At 37.4% G+C, this 14,630-nt stretch overlaps 1 protein-coding gene across 7 annotated transcripts in view; it reads right to left on the bottom strand.

Annotated features, from left to right (window-relative positions):
* Positions 1-14,630, bottom strand: part of LOC139464984 (melatonin receptor type 1C-like) — a 182,619-nt gene that overhangs the window by 14,298 nt on the left and 153,691 nt on the right. For 5 of the 7 annotated variants that reach the window (XM_071246635.1, XM_071246634.1, XM_071246637.1 and 2 more), the window contains one exon: positions 9,399-9,464. The exons of 1 other annotated variant lie outside the window; for it this stretch is intronic. In XM_071246635.1, coding sequence (XP_071102736.1) covers positions 9,399-9,464 — 66 coding nt within the window. Of the gene's footprint in view, positions 1-4,845; positions 4,881-9,398; positions 9,465-14,630 lie in introns of all 7 variants that reach the window. One more of the 7 variants, XM_071246640.1, reaches the window with a different exon arrangement.

Genomic DNA, 14,630 nt, shown 5'->3' with positions numbered 1-14,630 from the left:
CAGACATAGAATAAGGAGACTGATAAGGGGACGACTATTTAAATATTCTTCAGGTGCCTTGTGTGTTTGTCAGAGAATATTTTGTCCATCATTGCTTGAAGACATACTTTTTTTTTCTCCTAGAGGAGTTGAAGAATTTCTTTTTTCACAACAGATTTGATTTCAGGAAGTCCAACAAACAATTATGTTTTGTGAGTAAAACTGGAGTCAAAAATATTTTCAGAATATTTGTGGGAAAATATGATTTAAAGAAACCCCCAAACACCCAGGCCCCAGAACACAAAATATTGTCAGTAGAATAGCATGCAGTGGCTATGGGAGGTATATTACACTGGCTGGTCGACGGACAAGTACAGACAGACAGACAGACAGACAGACAGACAATCATACTGCCAATCGAAGAGACACCTTTGAAGCCAAGACAGTGTTTTGCAGACAGTGCGGGGAGCTAAGACGGTGTTTTGGGTTGTTGTAACTCTCTCGGTGCATCCTTCACCTCCCCTGCATGGAGCTCTGCAACAGGAGGGCCACGTTACCATAGCAACACACATACAGAATGGGTGGGAGCAATCAACATTGCAGCCAATTATATAAAGCATGCAGGGAAATAGGAAACACACCCAGAAACTGCCTTACCTTTCAACAAGCTGGTGCACAATCAGTGTTACAAACTTGAACATGTTTAACTTAGTAGTCTCTTTAACTTTTGTGTTATGTCCCTTGGAATGAAACTCATTCACTAGATGGCAATACAGCTCAATATACACATTTCAAACACGATGAAGGTAAGGCGGGGACAAGTCTAAAATTTCAACCCGGGTACCCGACCTGCTCTTACCCGACCCTTCTGGGTATCCAGTGTAGGTCTCAAGTTGGTACAAAACGTTCAGTTGGGACATTTTTACTGGAGCCCAGGCAAAAAGTATTTAGATACACTGAAGTTGATTGAGACTTTGTCTTTACTCAAACACATAAAAATCAGAATGAATATGTGCATAGTCAGAACGAAATGCGAACATTAGCGAATTGTACTTAACGTTACCATGGAATTTTATTGTCAGTATAAAAAATATATATCACATGACTAACCATGGGTCCGGGTTCTCCTGTGGGTCCCCGGGTCCTACTCAGGACCCACCCGACCAGAGTACCCGAGTTACCCATACCTGGTCTAGTCTACATTACCAATCCTCTTTCATGCTGCGTTTTTGCTTCTTTTTTGTTTGTTTGTTGTTTTACACTTTGCTCAGCAATATTCCAGCTACATGACGGCGGTCTGTAAATAACAGAGTCTGGACTGGACAATCCAGTGATTGACATCATGAGCATCAATCCACGCAATTGGGATCGATGACATTCATCAACCAAGTCAGCGAGTCTGACCACCCGAGTTAGTCGCCTCTTACGACAAGCATAGTCACCTTTTACGGTTGCTATGGCTGCTATTCTACCCCGGATCTTCACGGGCATCCAAAGTAAAAATATCTTATTTACAAAAAGATAAAACTACTACAAACATAAAGGTGTGCTACTATTTATTTATTTCTTGAGGATAGTTTTCAATTTTTTATGAAAAATAAAGAGGAAAACATTGGTCTGAAATGCTCAAATTGAATTCCAAATCAATTCTGGCAGTTGACCAAGAGGTCACCCTGACTGTGTTAGGTATTGCGAAACATTCTGTCTTGAAATACAAAAATTGATAGATCTTCATAAATCAACAACACAACAAACCTTGCTATGACAATTACCAGTCAAAACAACAATATTTGATTAATGGTCCAAAACAAACAAAGGCATCAGCCCTGTCAAACCTGACTCATCACTACCATGAAGACACACAGACCAACAAATCAAGAGAACACTGTTTATGGACAACTAACAGATGGCCAAAACACATCTCTTCACTTTCAAGAACATGAAAACAATAGCTTGGCTACCGATGATAAACCATCACACTGGATGGAAGTGAATAGAAAAATACAGCTGGGTGCGAAGCCCTCCTACGGGGGATATTTGAGTGACTCTTTGTGTTTTCTCTGTCAGTGGGGAGTTAGATTTGTTGACAAAGTCAGCTCAAAATGGAATCTTTTCGTGGTACGGAACCCTTCAACATATGGAACTTAGACGGATCAAAGACTTGCCTTACTCTGAATGTCGGCATCACCTGACACACAAGAACAGTCCTATCTTTCCATGCTATAGGGTTGAACTGAGGTGTCAAAGAGAGAAAAATTGAGTAGTGTTAAAAAAAATAGGGAAATTGACTTGTCGCAGTTATTGAACAATGAGTTTTTTACTGTTTGAAAACAATATACATCAAAGGGAATCACTATTGATATTTTTTTAGGAATAAGAAACATGAATATCGATTCAAATGCTCAAAATGTCCACAATATTCAATTACACATATTGACTTTGCACACAAATACTGTTCTCTCAGGAAGTCTAGCATGTCCAGAGAACAATTTTGATTTAAATTATCAGTGTCTTATGTACGTGGAATATTGCCGACTGTGGTGCTTAACAACACGCACGCACGCATCTGCTCTCAAATACACCCAAGTGACCAAACCTGTCACAGATCTAACTCATCCAAACCTGTCATAGATCTAACTCATCCAAACCTGTCATAGATCTAACTCATCCAAACCTGTCATAGATCTAACTCATCCAAACCTGATCCTATACAAACAAACAAGATTATCAGTTAAAAAATGTCTACAGATCTCTGAAATATTATTTCAAACTTCAGCTTTTACGCCTATTTGATGATATCTTAACATGGATTGGTATCAGCTGGTAATTCCTGTGTAACATGTTTAGGCACCTACTGAACCATATTGATGGCTTTCTGGCTGCCTAATGTCCTGAATGAGGCTGCCTATTCAATTAATGTGCAATACAATTGCCTCACTGTACTCAACACAGGAAGAGTCATCCCACAATAGCATCGTAAGAGAAAACCATAAAGGACATGGATCATGATATTTACGGTCAAATTGTTCTCATTCAAAGCTGATATATCAATTATCTTAAAAGATGGACTGTCCTGGTAACTACTATTACCTTGTGAGGAAAATACATTAAAAATACATTTTAAAGTAAAAATACCCATGTTCTTTAATTAAATTTAAAAATATCCTCATAGTTCATGAGATGGAATACAACTTACTGAAGGGGTTTGTTTGTTTGTTGTTTAAAGCCACACTCAGCAATATCCCAGCTATATGACGGCAGTCTGTAAATAATTGAGTCTGGACCAGACAATCCAGTGATTGACATCTTGAGCATCGATCCATGTAATTGTGATACGATGACATCCATCAACCATTATTCCATTAACTGTTCTAAGAAATACTAGTAATAATAACATTCCATTATGACAGCAGGCAGTAAATCTGGACCAGAAAATCAAGTGATTTATATTGTGAGCAACAATCCACACTGTCATGGTTACACATTGGCATGCCTTCAGCCAAGTCACCAAGTCAGAATCAGTACGCCACTTTCTCAAGCTGTATGGCACTAGTTTCAAACTGGCGACTTCCATTCCAGACTATACTTTGAAAAATATGTTGACAAAAGTTCTTGATTCCAAATTTAAAAGGGGCAGTCGGGTAGCCTAGTGGTTAAAGCGTTCGCTCGTCACACTGAAGACCCGGGTTTGAATCCCGTCATGGGTAAAATGTGTGAAGCCCATTGCTGGTGTCCCCTGCCGTGATATTGCTGGAATATTGCTAAAAACTAAACAAAAGGATATTTTGGAAATTCTAATAGATGGCCTAGATTGTATGGCAGTACTTCCCACGGGACATGTTAAGTCCCTTCAGTTCAATTGTTGATCCCACTGAAGTGAGATAGATGACTCTGAAGGAACCTGTCGTAAAGCCCGTAACTGTCGTGACCCGTGAAGATTCCGGGGTAGAATAGGTCTTCAGCAACCCATGCTTGCCATAGAAGGTGACCATGCTTGTCGTAAAAGGCGACTAACAGGATCAGGTGGTCAGGCTTGCTGACTTGGTTGATGCATGTCATCTATCCCAATTGCGTGGATCGATGCTCATGATATCAATCACCGGATTGTCTGGTCCGGACTCGATTATTTACAGACCGCCGTCATATAGCTGGAATATTGCTGAGTGCATTCAGTGTAAGGTACATTTTGGCATGTTCCCCACTAGAACTGCCGAACATTTGCAACATACCAACCACAAGTTTGTATCTCGAATTAATGATGTAAGTTGCGATTCTCCGGATATTTACAATATTTTCTGAATGAAATAGATCTAGGGGGAGTAATTCCAAGTTTGTTTTCTGTTGTCTGCTATTTTTCTATGAATGTAAAGAATTAACGAAGAGGACAAACGCCTAACTGTGGTACATGTTGTCAAGCCCAGACAACATAAACTATCATAGAGGGCGCATCAACACATGTCTCCTTCCAGACCGGTGGAAGATTTATAACATTAGCCCTGCAAAAGAAGGTGACACTGTTATTTTTCTTCCCAAGTCGTACAAGATTCATACTTGCCAGGTGATTTCACCATGAAATCATGCTGTTAACATAACAAGTTAGATGAAACTTACCTATTCGTTGTGCCATATTAATGAGCGCATTACGAAACAAGGACTGATAATTCATGCTTCAAAGGGCTTTAACAAATGATAATGAAGAGAGGTCGCTACATTAAACCGCGGAAACAAAAGCTGAAGCTGAAAACCACATGGTGCATCCACTAATAGTGTGAGGTAATACTGAACTAAGGATGTTGAATTAACAAGAACTAATGAATCAGATCGCTGAAAATCACACGTGTTGACAACCAAGGGAGATAACTCTACCTGTCATTGTTGTTCATTATCGTTATCTTGGGGTTCTGAGCCGCAAGAAAAACAAAGCATCAATTAATGTTCTACATATGAATATCCAATTAACACCTTCATAAAGTGTTTTAGGTTTCTAATCATGAAATATTTAAAATAGCACACGAAATAGTTAAATTATTTTTTACATGTACATTGCAAACTGTATAGAAAGTTAATCAACCTTCAATGACATCACCAAATTAAATATGCGCATAAATCTGCATGAATATCATAACAAAGAAAAAAAACATTACAGTGCGTAAACATGCAAATCTATATGGGACCTGAAAATAAACAATTCTACAGTTATATGGCAACAAAATAATCAATTTGGGAGGAACACTTACAATAAATAGCTGATGTATAATGCCGACCTGAACTATTTGCATATTTAAATGAATATATGCAACAGTCATTGGTTTGTATATAAATCAAAAGGAGAAATAAATCAACTACACGCTTGTTACTGGGCTGCAAAAAATATACATGAATACAAATACTGTGAGTAATTCATACGCAAATAAAGGGTTATGCAAATTATTTATTAAATTTGGTTATCTAGTTTTATGCGACATGCAAAAACTGATGCAGCCACGTCCATCACTTAAACTTAACAACCATGTTCTTATATTAAATATTAAATATCCTCATAGTTCATATCATGGAATACAATAAAGTGAAGGGAGCACCACAATATTACATAGCACTCACTTCAGATTAAAAATTATTTCATAAATTGTTCTATTTAATACCAGTTTTAATACATCTTTAATATATCATCCAAATATATGTAATTTGATGGAATTTGTCTTTCATACTGCCTACTTGTTAGAAATGAGAAAATACAAAGCCATTTTTCAGGACAACTCAAAAATGCCCCAAATTATGATAACCCTGTTTATGCTGTCTTCAGTGGTACATTGTCCAAGAAAGTCTAAACATAATAATTGGTCTTACTTTTACTAAAAGCCATATAACCAATGGTCACATTTTGAGGCAAAAGATCTTGTTTTGTCAAATCACTGAAGTACATATTGTTAAATGTATACAAAACATAAAAGTAGGTCAAGGTTAAGCATGTCCAACATACTGGCAGTTTCAGGATACAAGTCTGTGAAATACAACCCTCCCCCTGATCAACTACCCCACACCCAACTAACCATATGTCCAAAATTAAAAATAGGTTTTGGACATCTAGAACAATTATTACACATACTTCAAAAGTAGGTCACAGTGACCCACTACAGATATAATTAATCATTATCTTTTCATCAGTAAGATATTAATCCAATGAAATCATTACAATAGCCATTTTTCACACACAAAAAAAATAAGAATCCAAACATTGCCAGAATTGGGTAAGGTATACTTCAAACATGTTTCGGTGACAAGGTCATGGTCAAGGTCATTGTCAAGGTCATGGTCAGTGAAACCTACAAAACCAGAATATTATTTATGAAAATCATTTCAACTACTGTCATGGTAATGGCCATTTTTCAAATAAAAATTTGAATGTAGCTATCTAGATAATGATTACAAGTTCAAGCTGAAAATTGCAAACCTACCTTATTCGTTTGACAAACAATATAACCTGAAACATTCATCTGTAACCATAGATTTACAGTGGAGGGGATAAAATAATATCAGACAGAAATATTTATATTTTTAGGACCAATAAGGGTGAGATTGAATTTTTGTTGGAGACAAACAATTATTTTGTTTATGGAAGATCAGTTTAAGGAATATTCTGGTAAGTTGATATAAAGACAAAAATAGCTGAAAGAATCTCAGTGCATTCTCCCAATATCTTGAGTGAGTGAGTTGGGTTTAACACAGCTTTTAACAGTATTCCAGTTATATCACAGCGTGTCAGCTTAATGTGGGAGGAAAGCCCGAAGTGATGCAGGTGTCAGACGTTTACCACTTCGGTGAAACCCACAGGCACGGGTATGGTGCTGACAAACCTAGAAACATGATCGGGGTGAACTGGGATTCGAACCCAAAATCATAGGTTTCTGGCGTGCCCATAGGACGCAACTCTGCACAGCGAATCGCGGCGCTTTAGACAACTGGGCCACCCGTGCCCCCTCTCCCAATATCAAATGGTTGATCTCTTAGTGGTAGCCAACCCAGTTATAATTCATTCTCAGGAGCCATAGTGGACCCCTTATTCCCCGCTGTAACCTCTTGACATGACACACGCACGTAAAGGATCTGCTTTCCATCCCTAAAGGGAACATTAATCATCAGCAAATTTCTGATCTATAATCAAGTGAGTTGTAACATTGAAACCAATATTTGGCTTGCACAGACGGTTTCAGAAATTCAACCTAATTACAGATTTTATTTGTTCCCGTTCCTCTAAATCAAAATATGAAGAATAATTTTGAAAAATCCAATCAAAACAATTTGAAATAAGATTGTTAATATGTTGAAATGTCCCAATTTTAATTGTTTACAATTCTTAGTTTAGTCAACCCATTTGTCTGATGTCTCCTCGCCATCTGCAAACAATATATACTCATGGGAAGAAATAAGGGAACAGTTGTAAAGGAAGCATGTGTTTCACAGAAACAAGCATATGAAAAATGGCGAAAGGGCCATATTACCAAGAGACGCGGTTATGCATGTTCCATTGAAAAATCATGAAAATGGAAGAATTTGTTTTAATGAAATAAAAATGATGATTTTTTGTTCCCTTATGTTTTTCCAGAAGCAAATAAAGAACATGGCGAGATAAAAAGAAAAATATGCTGCACAGGCTAAAAATATCCTCACACCTGAAATCAATTTACATGGTGTCTCTCTGAAATATGAAACACAAATATTGCACATATGTGAAACAGGTTAAAACAACACGCCCAACAATTGTACTTGTTTTATAGACTCAAGCTTAAAGAAAAACTCTCACTGAAGCACATGAGGGCACGAACACAACAGTGAAAACACCTCTTCAATCATGCATGTATAAAAGTCTCAAAAAAGCACAGCAGCTTGAAAGTCCTACATATACATTTGTACCATATACTCACATGACTACACCTTGTCATGAAACAATGTAATATACACGATACACAGGTAGTTTTGATGAATATATTGTTAGTTCTTACTACAAAGCCACTACAGACACCACAAACAGGGACACCATTTTATAAGGAATACGTAAGGATAAAAAAAAAATACAACACAATTTATTTTTGGTCATCCTTTCCAGAGAGGCAGTTTCATTGTTTGCACCCATGATAAAATTATTTTTTTACAGGCATTTAAATGCTCATTTTGAAAAATGGAGCAAATCTGGAGAAAAATTACGAAAACATAAAACAGTCTGTCCTCCACATAGCTTTGACTGAAAAGAAACGTAGTATACAGAATTAAATAATAGCGCCTGCAGAACTTTGATTTCAAGGCTTTAATTTCAGTACCACTGAGAATAGGTATGGGGCTGTCAAACCTAGAAAAAATAATTGGGGCAATCTGGGACTTGAACCGCGAAACTTAAGTTTTTCACACATCTAAAGGATCTAACTCTGGACAAATATTAGCAGGCCCTTCGACGACTGGCGAGGCATGCATTGTGATCTAATAGTCTAATAGGTATAGTGGTTTAATTCAGACAGGCTCTAAACACACCAAAATGTGTCTACTTCAGCTACAAGCTATAGCATGCATTGCAAACAAAAACAAAAATGTGACAGGAGGCCAGAACGTTGCTTGCAATTTCAACCAGCTGAAACTGATGATACTTAACACATAGTGCTTCATCCTTTAATGCATAGACAAGAAATAGCAAGGAACAGATATGACAATAAGTGAGCACGATGACGTGTCCTGTATTAACACTGTAAGCCACAACTCTGGGAACGCGGTGGATTACAAATGTGACTTGTTCTAACCTTCGCGAGATAAACTGGAAAAATTAACGGCAATATTTCATTTGTATTGAAATTTGAAAAGAGTGAATGTCATTTTAAGCCGCAGCATTATGATGTCAGCTTTTAATAAACCAAAATAAAGGATAAACCAGTGCATTTTTCTGAGCAACCATCCACGGCATTGATACATGGTAGCCAATCAACCAGGTCACATATGCCTACTAGTTGACTCTTGTGACCAGTATTTGGTACTAGTCACAATTTTCCCCCTTCTGGATCCTTATTGGGAAAAAGACACAATTATACCACCAGGGTGTGCTATGTCCATTGTTTCGGAGAGTTGTTACTCTTCGCAATGAACAAGCACATGCAACATGCCCAGGTTTGGCCGATTTAGACGAGCTGGGAGGCGGCCATGGTTCATAGGATTGCATTGTCATGTGAAATGCATCGCGTTTGTGACCCGTGTGGTTCAAGTAGGTTATCACCCATTCTTTGATCTGAAACTTCGACACAATTATTTGTATATCTTCAAGAGTTGTGTGTGTGTGTTTGTTTGTTTGTTTGTTTGTTTGTTTGTTGTTTAACGCCACACTCGGCAATATTCTCCAAGAGTTGTGGTTACAGAGAATACAAGACATAACCATATTCCACCTGGTTCGAGAACTTTCGACTGTAGTCCCATGGTGGAGCAATCACCAAATTTTCTTGAATGGCCACCTGAAAACATTTACATGCTTCATTCAAATACTTGGTCAACCTTTCCATAAACCTTTCTTAAAGGAGGAGTTTCCATGCTTACTACGAGGAATTATGTCTTTCGGTAAACTTTTGTTCGAGTCAAGTCTGGCGAAAATTATCTCCTCATTAATGGTAAATGAAGAACCATTCATTGGCCATGAAGTTAGATGAATCCCAGTTTGGTTGGTTTGTTGTTTATCGCCGCACTCAGCAATATTCCAGCTATATGACGGCGGTCTGTAAATAATCCAGTCTGGACCAGACAATCCTGTGATTGATATCATGAGCATCGATCAACGCAATTGGGATTGATGACATGCATCAACTCGATCCCGTTGGTCGCCTTTTACGACAAGCATAGTCACCTTTTACGGCAAGCATGGGTTGCTGAAGACCTATTCTACCCCGGATCTTCACGGATCTCATCCCAATTGGGTATTGGATGGTATAAGGGACTGGCGACATCCTGTCCATGGTCAAACGTGATGAAACGGAATGATGTTTCTGGTTTAAAAACACTGGTGTGTTTTTTCTTTGAAGGACAACTAATCTAGGATTAAACATTATGAAATTTTAGCTCTCAAACCACCGGACATTTATGTACATTTAGTCAAGTTTATAGATTAATATCTTCAAAAGACTGTGTCACTAGACCAGGGAAAGCTGTATTATTAATGGTGGCCTTCGACTGTGGGGTAACTATAAGGTCACGATAGGAAAATAATTATGAAAAAAATACGAACCAGCGAAAAACAGTGAAGATTTGTTACATATAATTCTGTGTTGGTTGCTCCCAAAAAGCATTCCCTTGTTTTGAAAACCAAATTTTCATTATGGTTATATATGACCTGGTTGTCCTCTCAAGAAAACATGCCGGCTGTACTAAAGCTATACACAAGCATGGAAACTTCTCCTTTGAATTTGCAGTGAGTCAAATATGCTGACCAATACTACACTCTCAGTTTGGTGAAGGGTTCTAACAAAGGATGAACAGGACCTAATAAAATGTTTCCGATAAATAATTTGCAAAATATTTTGAATTCTCTTTGTATTAACTTTACTTTTCTATATATACACCTGAAAAAAAGTAAAGCACACCCCTTCTTCATTTTAATATATCTTGACGCCATGCATCTTTCGGAAAAAAGTACATACCATATTTACCGTAATAAACGCTCCAGGTGTTTAGAAAATTTAAAAGAGAGTGTTTATTAAAATCATACCCAAATAAATTTTCCATCTTTCTGAAATAAGTACATATCATATTTGATCTAATAAGTGCCCCAGGTGTTTAGAAAATTGACAAAGGTGGCGCTTATTAAAACCATACACAAACTAAATTTGTTGTTGAGATTGAGTGGTAGAGAACAAACCTCAAACATCCATGAAACTAAACGGTTACTAACAGTTACTAGGAGAGCCACATCCCTTTCTTCACTGCTATGTTTACTATAATAGTGAGTGAGTGAGTGAGTTTGATTTTACGCCGCCTTTAGCAATGTTCCAGCAATATCACGGCAAGGGACGCCAGAAATGGGCTTCACACATTGTACCCATGGCAGGAATCAAACCCGGGTCTTTGGCGTGACGAGCGAACGCTTTAACCACTGGGCTACCCGACCACACTACTATAATAAGATCAGTAATGTACCAGAAAAAATTGATTGTCATGTTTCTCAGGGGACGTACGGTAATTAAGCTATTCCATTGATTTCATTTTGATAAATGTTTAAGATCTCAACAACTGACTATTTAACATGGAAATATTTATTATCAGTAAGCAGTGCTTATCTTTTTCCCCAGGTGTATATTTTTCTTTTTATCTTGATACCAGTCCTTCAACAAAGGAAGAGTTCAGCCACATCAAATAATTACAAGTCATTCGACTATCTTACCAAAGGAAAGTAAATGTTCCAATCCACCCCCCACCCCCCCACCACCCCCCTATCCGACTTCCAATAATTCAGAAAACCTCTAGTCACCCTGCAATGCAACACCTGCATTTACCAACACTGTATTCAACTATTTGATGCACCAAACACAGTCTTGCCAACAAAAGTATGCAAAATAATACACACGTTGATATACCATATTCAACGTAATAAGCGCCTAGGCGCTCTCAAAATTAGAAATAGGAGGCTCTTATTAGAATATAATTTTGGTGAGCATAAAAAACACAGTTAAAAGATTGTAAATTTTGTGGTTTATGCTGACAGCCTGAAATGATACAAAAAAATGTATGTGTGTATTATACATGACAGATATATTTTCCAGAATTTAATTGCTCATAATTAAGGGTGCAAATAACACATGTGTGCTTATTATACACGAATAATTAAGTCTTGTGTTCATCGATCAATCGGAAGGGGTGCTAATTGGGATAGTTCACTAACCAATATATTAACAAATATCGCCGTGGGCGCTTATTAGAGCAGGGCGCTTATTACGTCGAATACGGTATGCCTAATAAGCGCCCTGCTCTAATAAGCGCCCAAGGCGATATTTGTTAATATATTGGCTAGTGAGCAAACCCACGCTGTACATAATTTATCACAACTGTTAAAAATCATTTACGTTGAATACGGTATATGCAAATATTCTTCTTAACAGACTGAACAGTGCACTAGATTAAACTGATTTGCCAAACCCTTTGCTTATAGTGAGTGAGTAAGTATACGCCGCTTTTAGCAATATTCCAGCAATATCACGGCGGGAGACGCCAGAAATAGGCTCCACACATTGTACCCATGTTGGGAATCGAACCCGGGTCTTCAGCGCGAAGAGCGAACGCTTTAACCACAAGGCTACCCGGCCGCCCCTCCCTTTGCTTGTAATTTATATACACCCAAGGCTCCATTCCACAAAGCCATCTTAGCACTATGATTATCGTAAGCCTATGATAGAGTATGGGAGTTACCATCATCTTTAACACTAAGATCCCTTTGGTAACAGGGCTCTCATTTGGTTGGTTACTGTTCCTGTCTCAACACTGCTTGAAAATTTATCAATATTTGAAACGACAAGTAATTAATTGTTATGGCTATACTACCAGGGTAAACTATATATTAATATATGTATATACATTATGAATAATATCTTCTACAACTATGCATATAATTATACACAAACATGAAAGGGAGGCAGATATTGTATAACAAGCTATATAGCATGTTCCAAGTGTACAAATACGCGGCACATTTTCGCACAATCAAGACGTCACAAATGTCGTGTAAGATGAACAACTTGCAGTTGCCAAACATTCGTTTCTATTTCATTTACAATTGTCCAAAGTCGGAGCGAGAAATTTTAAAATGGGGTGTATTAAATAAAATCTAGGCTTTATAATATTATACTGAGCAAGAACAATTGGGGATCATGAATTTTTGGGGGATATGTTTTTGTCGTGCGCACACAATATCATAAAAATATTCCCCAAATATTCATGATCTCTAACTTTTTTTTGTTCAGCATATTATTGTTGCACTGACAGTCGGGATTTACCTAGGATATCGCAGTGGCTGATATGAGGGCAACACAATGTCAGTAAAAAAACACAAATAGGACAAAAAATGTCTCATTTGTGGTATGCTAAATGTTTTAAACAGTGATTCATTGCTAATATATTTCCAAATTTTAGAAACAAGGGCCCATTCCACAGAACAATGAGTGAGTGAGTGAGTATGGTTTTATGCCACTTTAAGCAATATTCCAGCAATATCAATGGCGGGGGACACCAGAAATGGGCTTCACATATGTGGGGAATCGAACCGGGGTCTTTGGCATGATGAGTGAACGCTTAAACCACTGTGCTACCACACGGCCCCAACAGAATGAGGTTTTCTTAATTTGCCTGCCTAGCTACTCACAGGAAAATCCTAGATAAATCCACTGCCAGGTTCACATGTGATTACTGAAACAACCAGCAGAGATCCCCACGATCTCTCGCCCCCCCTTTAGATCCCCACGATCTCTAGCTCCCCTTTAGATCTAGTAGATGTGCTATATGATTATACTTGCCTAGGATACAGTTTGTTAAGTTGTTTAACACCAGTGGTTTTGTCATATTCAAAATGTCTTATTTACATAATTGTAAAAATAGATGTCAGGTTTATGATTTGATTAACAGAATTGCATTGAGCAAGACTCTCAAACCATGTTGATGAATCTTTTTTCCAATTTAATCTGAGGAACAGTGCTTAACAAAGTAATGATTAATTAACAACATCCAGAACAACACCATGCTCCACCACAACAACATCATCAACACCATGCTTGTACGCATCGTTCGATATTCTGGTTTGTCTGTTAGTAAATTATATTTAGACTTGCATTGGAGTGTGTTCAAAACTGATGTTATTATCGATCTTCTACCAAAGAATTGAGAAGTCCTCAATGGAATGGAGCATATATCCTTGATCAAAACATTACAAAATTGCATCAGATACTACTCAAATAAAGTCAAGGATCACCTGTTTCTTTCATGTTACTATAGTTAATCTGGGCATGGCATAGGGTGATCCTTAACTTATTTTCAGTAGTATATTACAATGTTCACGGGTTTGAAAAGAGTCTACACAGTGTTTTGAAAAGCACAAAATCCACTTTTTCTCATTAAACAATTATCATTAATTTGACATATTAAACAACTAAAATATAAATACTCAAAATGCATCGATCATGTATGCAAAGGATACAACATTAGCTATTATAAACATTGGAATTTCAAATTTCATTTTCACAAATGGTACCAATGGTTGCATCTTCCCTAGGCAAGGGAGTTTAATTACTCTAAAAATCCAGTTTCCACCCTTGTTGAACTAAGCTGTAATTATTGAGTATTATTTAGGCTGGAGTAAAGATTCCAATCAAAATCATGTAACGAAATCGACTTCCAGTTTGTAAACTGCAGTGCAGATTTCGGTCAATTACAGGATTTGCATAGCATGTGTACTGACAACTTAATGTCAACAGATATTTTCCAAATCTTTTCATGTGCTCAGGTGATTTGATGCACTTCAGGAAGAAAGGCGTGTTTTATTACAAGACAGATCTGGATTATAAATCACTGGGCCTGTTTTATTACAAGACAGATCTGGATTATAAATCACTGGGCCTGTTTTATTACGAGACAGATCTGGATTATAA

The sequence above is a fragment of the Haliotis cracherodii genome, unplaced genomic scaffold, assembly GCF_022045235.1.
Source record: "Haliotis cracherodii isolate W230 unplaced genomic scaffold, xgHalCrac1.p SCAF_17, whole genome shotgun sequence".
NCBI lineage: Eukaryota > Metazoa > Mollusca > Gastropoda > Lepetellida > Haliotidae > Haliotis > Haliotis cracherodii.
This window is presented reverse-complemented; position numbering and strand designations above follow the sequence as displayed.